The following is a 10,134-nucleotide window of genomic DNA, read 5'->3' on the forward strand; positions in this document are numbered from 1 at the left end:
TATTTTATAATGTTTTATTAAAAATAAAAATATTAATATATTTTTTAAAATAATAATTTTATATCTATTATGAAATCAAATGTTAATCATGTGGTAACTTTTATTTGAATTCAAACTTAATTCGGCTTCCATTTCCTATATGAATACACTATTATTGGACTTGTTCATGGCTTATAGCTGTCCATCCAAACCCACGAACACGGCCCGTTTCAAAGTGGGTTTGAGTTAGTAATATTAGTAATATCTCATTAAATAAATAATATCTGATATTTTTAATTTCTAAAACATACCTTAATAATATAAAATTTATTTTGTTACTTTAAAATAAAATTCAGTGTATACTAAACATATTTAATTTCTTAAGATTTAGATCTCATGTCACGAATTTATATTTTTAATTCAAAAAATAAATGTAAAAAGACTCTTACTGATATATCAAGATTGTTTAAAATTCATAATATTCTTAATATTCTATAACGTCCAATCATGCTATACAATAATTTTTCGATCTTCGTATATTTCATGAAAAATCTTACATATAACTTTATACAAATTCATATTTTCAATTCTAAATATATGTTAATCAAATTAACAAAACATTCTTATAAATTCGAGATTCATCTGATCGATTTGAGATCCGTGGCATTTATCCGATAACACTTTATTGATCCAGGCCAATGGACCTTATCTCATAATTTGAGTTGGAATTCAAAGCTTGAGCTCATTGAAATTGAATAGAATTTTCTTCCAATTCCAATTGTTATTTATCCAGTTTTTGCCTTTTTTTTTCAATTTAAGTCCATTATTTATACTTTATTTTACAAAATCCAGAAAAATCAAATTGCCCGGAAAGCTTATGCCTGGAGGCCCTGGAGAAAATTTTAACATCAAACCTTATAAAACCCATGCCATTGCCTCATGTTTCCCAGCTTCAAATACTGTAAATTTCCCAAAACTGTGTGGAGGAAAAATAAACCAAAGAGGGGATGATAAAACCCTGGAAAAGCACTACACACAACACACCAACATCCCAAACAGAGTCACTGCTTCCTTCCAAATACTACTAATCAACTTCTACCAAGTCTTTTTTCTTTTCTAAAGTATTTCTTTTACCAGAAGTATAGAGGACATTTAAGAAGAATCAAGACCCCATCACTTTCAACCGATAGATTCAAGGATATGGGGACAAGCGAAGGAATAAGACCCATACATTGCAATATTCAACAATTATTCTATTCATCAGCATACCGAACAAGACCTTATCCCCATCCACATAATAGATGAAAGCAATCATATGACCCATTCATTCAAAGCAAAAAAGGAAAATATTTTCACTGCAGAAGCCACCACAATGTGAATATGAATGTAAAATCTCAGTTGATTGATGAAGCTGATCCATATCTCACAGTAAGAGGGCAAAGTTAATAAATATTTCAGAATTGGCTTCTTCTGGAACAACAGATTAACTTGTATTCACAGAATACCTTGTTGCTTTGTGTCAAAAACCCAGGTCAGATCTGTAATTCCAATCCGATAAAACTTTGATCCTTTAATTGAGAAGAAATAAAAGTCAAAGCACCAGTAAAGGCAGCAAAATGCAGGCATTTCTGCTCTGCCTCTCTTTGATTTCCTTTAATTTAGATTTTTCAATTTTCATGGCGATGTCCAACTGTCCTCTCGAAAAAGCTTGAAAACAATGTCACTGTACAGAGATGACATTTGTAAACAGAGCATCTATGACTGAGGACCACATGAAGGCATGGCCATTTTGCAATTAAAGTGATGATCAGCTGGGTAGCATGCAGAAAAGTGAATTTATTCATCTAGTAATAGATAGTCTGATCATAACCTTTGTTTTCTTCCATTCTTCAAAACCCAAATACTCACCTTTTCTCAGCTGAAGGAAGGTCTGCCCAAAGGAATAGCCAGCAAATATCAAGTTAGGGTACAGAAAAAGATTTTAAGTCTGTCTGATCTCATGAAAACCTGCCAAACAGAAGAGCATCTTGAGCTGTTCTCCAGGCAAAATACCAGATACATTTACTGCACCAAAAATTACCATAACTGACTCTACTAGCTGCTGCTTCAATATCTTACCTTACATACTACACAAGGGATCATTGCATATGCAGAAATTAGTCAAAAATGGTAAACACAATGTCCCTAATCAGGCAGAAAATAGAAACAACAGATTCAGCCCTGCTGCTCCAATAACTTACACCATTAACAGTGACTAATGGCATATACAGACAAATCTACTCAAAATCGCTTTCTCTTCACTCGTGACATATCATCAAATCCATCATCATGCCAAACCTGACCACCATGCCTAAAATTTCCCTCCTCCTCAATGTTTCTTGTCCTCCTAGGAGCATTCCCAGGTCGGTTTTTTAATCGCCTATCAAACTCCCTTTCCCTCAAAGTTCCTCTTTCATGCAACTCCGGATCATCTTCTGGACAGAATCTAAATGACCTAGGTCCACCCTCAGCATTAAGATGAAAATTCTCACTATCAGCACCACTATAAGGAGGCCTAAAAGGACGAACAGGTCCCCGTCTATCACCATACCTCCTCCTCTCATCAGCATTCCCATCAGTAGCAAGCTCATGAAACCTGCCAGATGGCATGGGCCCACCAAAGTAATCATCACCGTCGCTCCTTTCTCGAGGATCTACAAGATCCAACCGTCTACTGTTTCTAAGTAAAATCCGGCCAGATGGGCTCCTATTAGGGATGCCAGACCTTGGATGACCATGATCTCGCCCGGGATCCATATCCCTCAAATCATTAGATGGTCGGGACAAATATGGAGGAGATCCATGCCTTCTAAGAACCATTTCCCCAGCAAAACAAGGACGATCAGGTGATCTTATCCTATCCAACCTGTAAATAGGTGATCTTCGATGAGGTAATTCCAACGGCCCTCCAAATTCATCAGGTGATCTTCTCCTAGGAGAAGGCCATGGACCGGGAGAACGAGTTCGTGGTCTAGTCGGAGACTTTGAACGAATTCGAGGAAGACCCCTTCTCTGAACAGATGAAAAATCCCTGTTCCCCCTAACAAAAGGGCCATCTAATCCCTCAAATGAAGGTTGGGAACGAGTAAACATTGGGTCTGTATGGTCATCAGCAAAACCTCTCATATGCCTCAATCCAACTGATTCAGAGCCATCTTCACCAATGCATCTACTTGGACTTAGATTTCTTGGAACTCTGCGAACCATTGGAAGCCCCCGTGAAGCAGGTCCATCTCTTCCACCAGGAGACCGCCTCCTTGGGTGTACATGAGCGAAAATTGATGAATTATCACTCAAGATCTTTCTCCCACCTTGTCCAGGACCAAAATATGCACCATCTTGCCCATTATTATAGCTACTAAAGTCAAGATCTGCATCAGAAACAGCAGATGCATATTTATGTCTGACAACACGAAATTCTGTAGGGCCATTATAAAACTCTGAAGCAAAGTTACGTTCTGAATCCCGACCACCACGTAGGGTGTCTATCCAACTGGAAACCCTACCTCTTCCGCGCATAAAACTTATTCTAGGGTTCCTGGATGGCTGATCATGATGCCTCTCTCTTGAGAATCTATGGGAACCATCGCCATACACTTCATCTCTGAGGGTAAACATTGTTAGAAGAAGAAAAAATTATAACAGATATTTAATGAATCATCAAAAAAAAAATAAACAAACTAAAAAGAATGCAGGGTTCATAAATAACAATAATCACCTCCCTCGAGGATGAAACTTATCTCCTTCAAGGGCAACATCAAGCAATCTTTCTCTTCCACCTCGTGACTGCATTGTCCTGCCTGAAATAGATCTTGTCCTACCAGGAGATGACTGATTTAAAGCTCGAGATAAGTTTATAATCCGACTCCTATTACCTGCACTGCTGACATCCTTACCTGCATCATCACCACTTAAAAATGCTTCTACCTTAGGTAGAACTGAATTGCTTTTTCCTTCTGACTCAGTTTTTTGAGCATTATCTGCACCTTGACCAATGGTCACTGAAGTTCCTTGGCTTGAATCAGAGGCTTGGATAGATGTTTGCTCTCGATCTTGCCCTTCTACAGCATCCTTCTTCTCTGATAAATCAAGTGGTTTTCTTGGCATGGCCTTATTTGGTATCTTTTTGTCAGTTGGACTGGAAGGCATCTCAACAGCTGATGATTCTTGCAAACAGGCCTCTTTATCAGCTTCTGTATTGGAATCCTTATTTACAGATGTGTCAATGCATTCATTAGTACTATCATTACTTGTTTTACCAGCATCTTCTCCACAAGTTTCTTTTCCGCTGACAGAGGATGAAGATGGTTTGTTATCACCAACAAACCATACAGAATCTGAGTTTTTATAACCAGTATCACCATTATTTCCATTTCCAGCCTCTTGTCCCTCACATACTGGAGCCTCTATCTCAGTATTCTCTACAGTTTCCCTGACTTCACCATCTTCAAAGTCATCTTCTGCTCTACCATCATGTTCCATATCCATAGCTGGAGCTAAATCACGATTGCCATCTGACTCATAACCAGAGCCATATGAATCTTCTAGAATATCACCTGATAAATTAATTTTTTCCTCATCACTTACAGAACCCTCAACCGTTCCCCGTGATTCAGATGGTTGTACAGCCATGAATTTCAGTCTGCAATTATCAGGATCTTCAACACTCTTATTTTCAGAAGTAGAGTTATCTATTTTACCAGAAATGTTTGATTCATTATCATCATGACCCACAGAAGAAATCATTTTAGAAGCAACCTGGCCCTCCCCACTAGACTCAGTTTCTTTGGCTTGAATAAAATGTTCCACATGATTCGACGCATCACCATGTAATGACAAATCAGTAGAAGTAGGTACTGTTGTGTTATTCAGAGGATGTAGTATCTGCTCATCTGATTGGTTCAATGATCCCTCCATTCTCTTTGATGTTTCCTGGTTATCCTCGTGAACTGGTTCAGGTTTTACAGACCGAGCATCAGCTAATTTTAAGGTTGAAGATTTTGAGCTTTCTGAACTGCTCCTATCAACTAATTCATGCTTCATCGGTACAATATTTAACAAGCCCTTAGGATCAGCTTTAACTGCAGCAGAATTAGTTTTGATGCTCTCATCAAGTGGTTCTGATTTTACAGGCTTAAAGTTAGACACAGTCAGATTGCTGACAGGCACTGATTCTGCAGGTAAGTTGATATTTGCCGTGACTTCGCGCAAATCCTCTTTAGCTGATGTGCTGGAAGGTTTTTCATTGGAGTTCAAATGAAGATAAGGGGTAGTGAGGCCTAAACGAAGTGAATCCTCTGTGTTATACTGCTGACTAGATAGTGCGGATGACATTGCAATTTTGATTACCCTTTGCTGTTGTGTGGGCATACTGGTACCAGGCATCCCACCTGAGCAAAGTACTGGCTTTATAGCATCCATATGAGTTGTTTTTTGACTTGCACCATCATTACTGGCAGGACCTTCCCAAGCATCCATTGTAGTATTCAAATCCCAATTTGATCGGTCAGCAAGCATATTAGCACCAATACTATTAGGCTGGACATTGTTACTTCTAAGTTGAGTACTACATTCTCCTTTGCTTAAGGATAGATTCAAAGAAACAGGTTCTGCCTTTTCCTGCTTCAGACAATCACGCTCATTATTTCCACCAGCAATAGCTGAAACAAGATGTTCCCCTAAAGCTAATGACAATCCAGGGTTCCCAGAAACTGTAGGTAATTCTGATCTAAACTGTCCATCTACATTTTGCTGGCTATATACATCTTTCCCTATATTAAGGGTAAGAGAATCACCACCTACTAAGTCCAACTCAGATTTTGCTGACTTTCTCAGGATATTGTCAGACTCTCCAGTTGCCACAAGCTTCCCTTTGCTGTCAATATCAGCCAAAGACCTAGAGTTAACTGGAAAGCTTTGTTCTTCAAGTTTTACCCTAAGGAGGTTATTATTGCCCTGCACCATGCTACCATTTGTACCATCATAACTTCTCTTCTCTTTCTCAGGTACAGTTTTCTCACTTGCATCAGAAAAGCTAGAAACACTTGCTGCAATACTACTAGCATTTGACAAACTTGCTGCAACACTATTAGGCTTAGAAGTTTCCACAGTGCTACTAGCATTAGAGCCTGCTGAAACACTACTAGCATGAGAATTCGCTGCAACACAAGAAGCATTAGAACTCACTGCAACACTAACAGCATTAGAACTTGCTGCAACACAAGAAGTATTAGAACTAGCTGCAACACTAACAGCATTAGAACTCGCTGCAACACTGACAGCATTAGAACTTGCTGCAATACTACCAGCATTCACATTCAAACTAGTTGCAACACCACTAGCATCTGAACTCCCCGCAACACCACTAGTATTTGACCTTGCTGCTACGCCACTAGTGTTTGAACTCACTCCAACAACACTGATGTTTGAACTAGCTAAAACACCGCAGGTGTTTGAACTCGCTAAAACACTGCCAGTGTTTGAGCTCGCTGTGACAGTACTAGCATTTGAAATAGCTGAACCCTGAAGTGGACTAGAAAATCCTTTCTGCTCTGAATCATTTTCAGTTGGTAGTGAAGGTGAATCTTCAGTCTGCTGAGAAGATGTCCAGATTAAAGGAAACCTCCTTTTCTTTATTGGAATACCTGCACTATATTCACTAAACTGCCCAACACTGGGTTTAACCCCCGTCTGCCAACAGAGCATAAATTAATCAAAACTCAACAAAAACAAATTATAAACTTGCAACAGTTTCTCTAACCTTAGATGCTAGCAATTTAAAAAAGAATAATAAAGATAGACAAATAAAGATAGACACCTCTTCGTTTCCTGATACTGACATGATCCCAAATATTCGCCTAGCGTATTAGCCCTTCAGCTTTCCTCTTATCAGCTTTTATTTAAATTTAATTTCCACCAAAAGAATATTCTTTACAACCATTCCTGAAATCTGATCGAATTCAAAACGCAAAATTTCCAAATCAATTCAAATAAGTTAATTTCCGATTGTCTCCCTAAAAACCCAGCATGAAAACCAGTAAGAAGCACCTGCAAGCAAAAAGAAAAAGAAAAAAGGTTAATCTGTACAGCTAAAGAGAGGTTCACAAAATAATTAAATAGGTTCCACAAATAAATAAACTAGCACAAATCAATTAACCACGATTTTATGGGGATGTTATACATAAAAATAAATAAATAAACATGTAAACCAATTGGAATAAGAATTAAAAATCTAAAGCCAATCAAAACTTTAAAAACAAACAGATCATTCCTTGCACTGAATTAAATCAACACAAATTATCAGGAAAAAACAAGATAAATTCAATCTGAAGTTTCAACATAAAATTTTAAAAGAAATGAATCGGTTTCCAGGAAGATGTACCTGTAATCAAAATCAGACAATAACCGTTGACCGAATTACAACAACTATTAAAAATTTAAAAATAGGCCAAAAAACAAACAAAAAATAAAAGAAATCGGAGAAGAAAAAATTACCCGATCAAAATGACGAGAGAAAAGAAAACTGAAACTTCACAGAAATGATGAACAAGAAAGAACAGAGAATCTAATCAAGCCCGTTTCCTAGGGTTTGAGGGGTTCCTTTATTGCTGTACACTTCCATTATTATATAGACGAAATTTTTTATTATTTTATTATTTTTTTCTTTTAACTAATGATTCGATGGAGTCTTCATCAAGGGTCCGCAACACGATGTCCAATCCATGATTGCCACGTGTTGTATCTTTGGAAAATTTGACGCGATGTGGCTCCACCATAGTTCACCCACTTCCGTTTGTCGGCATTATTCATCCTCCTTTTTCATTTTTTATTTAAATTTTTTTCCATTTTTATATTTTTTTAGAATTATTCTTGACAATTTTATGCTGCCTTCACTAGATTTTATTCCAACTTAAAATTATTGGAAAGTAAAACAAATTTACAGTACATACAGATTTTGTTTCTTTTTTTATTTATATTAGATTTTATTTTTTTATTAAATTCAAAAAATATCATTTCATGAACGAAACCTTATTATAAAATAATTATATTTTATAAAAAAAATTCACAAATTGTCCTAATAATTCTTAATTAAAAGAAAAGAAAAAAACCCAAGAAAGGAATAGAATCCAATATTTCTTTTCACTTTTTAGTCTCTTTTTGGGGACTACTTTAATTATGGAAAAAAATTTTGAAATTAATGAAATTTTAGTAGGATTGACATGATACCCTTTTTTGCTATATAATAAAATAGGAACAAAAAAATAAATATTTACTATATAAATACAATGATATTCACAAATTATTTTTTAATTAAGCTATAAAATAAATGGTACTTGAGAAATTATTGAAAGGTTAGGTCCACTCGATGGGGATACCAAGTAGAGAGTAATTGAAAAGTTGAAATTTGGTAGAACAAAGCCAAAAAAAATTGTACCAAATTTTGACATTGACCCAAAATTGGTCCCCTACCTTTACATTAAATCCATTTGTCCACGAATTTAATTAGTAATACTATAAATAAATCTTGTTTTAATCAATTCAACATTTTATCTCCTTTTCCTTTATTTATATTATTTTATAAGAAAAGGAAAAAAAAGCTAAATGGGTTTAAAAAGAATAGTTTGAACAAGACATTCCATGTATGATTTCTGTATATATCTATTCAAATATATATATGTATATTATCTGTTTTATTTTTTTATACCATTTAATTTAACTCTATGATTCTTGTAAAAAAAAAATCAAGGACAAGACTCTTTCAACCCTTAAATTAAGCATTAATGGACAATTCCCCCGTCGTCTCATTAAAAATTTACACTCTAAATTTTTTATTATTCGAATCAAACAAATTAATTGATTTATTATGTTACAACTCTTAAATTAGAACGTAAATATTACCAACAAGAGTTATCAATACTTGAATTCGAAATATTTTATTTTCATTATTATCAAATTTAAAATTTTTTATTATCAAAATAATTGATTTTTTTGCTATAAAAATAAAAGTTTACTATAAAATAAAATGATATTCACAAATTAATTTATTTTGTCTTTTTTTCTAAAAACTATAAAAATTAATCCTAATTGAGAAACTAGGGGAAGGTTAGGACCTCTCCAGGAATAAGGAAGGAAACTTCAAGTGCAAGTACACAAACAGACAAATCCAAGAAAAGGACACTCTCCCATCTATATCATATTTAAAAGAAAGTTCACGAGGCATTTTTATTTTGCTTAATACTCTAAAAGATTAAGCTAATAGCATGTTTGGCACAGATAATAGCTTCTCATGTTTTCTCTTTACTTCCGTTTGGTAAGCAATGTTATAAGGAATAGTTATTATTTAGTATTAGTTATTTTTTAAAATGGGGTAAAACTCAAGTTTAACTAAACCTAAGTTCCTCAATGAGTTTTGCTATTTCATGGTTGGGGAATAAGTTTAAAATCTGATAAGATTAAAATACTCATTATAACTTATAAATATTACAATCCTAGATCTATAAATATTTATTTTTCTTCTCATTTTTTCTTATTTTTTTTCTCTCCTCTCACGTTCTTGCATCTCTCATTCTCTCTCTAACTTACACTCATCACTGGATATGATGATGGAGATGACAGCGACGGTTTCAATACTGAATATGATCATAAAGTGTTAATCCAGTACTTTTTGATAAGATTCAATCGAAGAGTCATCGAATTTGGGATCCATGGCCTGATCTAATCGTAAAAAGCACCGGATCTAGTGCTTCTCAACTAGATACTCACAATCAGATCTGGAGCTTCATGGTCAAATCTACTCGCAAGAAGCACCAAACTAGTGTCTTAGTCGCTAGATTCAACCACATGGTGCGCCAGATCAATGTTTCATTATACCAGTTATATTTTAGGTGGCCGGCCCATGGAGAAGAAGAAAGGAAAAAGAAAAAAAATAAAAAAATATTTATAAATTCTAAAATATTAATATTTTATATATAATTTAAATATTATTAATATCAATTTGATTAAAATATTAATATTTTAAAAATATTAATATTTTATTTATTAAATTATTAATATATTAAATTTTTAATGAGTATAAATAAAAAATAAAAAATTATACTAATATTTTAATAATAAATT

At 34.7% G+C, this 10,134-nt stretch overlaps 1 protein-coding gene across 2 annotated transcripts; it reads right to left on the reverse strand.

Moving 5' to 3' along the window:
* LOC18586292 lies at window positions 1,208-7,646 on the reverse strand. 2 transcript variants are annotated; one of them, XM_007009554.2, is made up of 5 exons: window positions 7,513-7,646; window positions 6,836-7,065; window positions 3,737-6,708; window positions 3,525-3,622; window positions 1,208-3,389 (listed from the first exon to the last, which is right to left on the reverse strand). In XM_007009554.2, the coding sequence occupies exons 2-5, from the start codon at window positions 6,857-6,859 to the stop codon at window positions 2,260-2,262; spliced, it is 4,224 nt and encodes a 1,407-aa protein (XP_007009616.2). In that variant the 5' UTR covers window positions 6,860-7,065; window positions 7,513-7,646; the 3' UTR covers window positions 1,208-2,259. The 2 variants fall into 2 exon arrangements, with proteins under 2 accessions (XP_007009616.2, XP_017984801.1); XM_018129312.1 differs by having other exon boundaries at window positions 1,208-3,622.

The sequence above is a fragment of the Theobroma cacao genome, chromosome 10 (genome assembly GCF_000208745.1).
Source record: "Theobroma cacao cultivar B97-61/B2 chromosome 10, Criollo_cocoa_genome_V2, whole genome shotgun sequence".
Taxonomy (NCBI): Eukaryota; Viridiplantae; Streptophyta; class Magnoliopsida; order Malvales; family Malvaceae; genus Theobroma; species Theobroma cacao.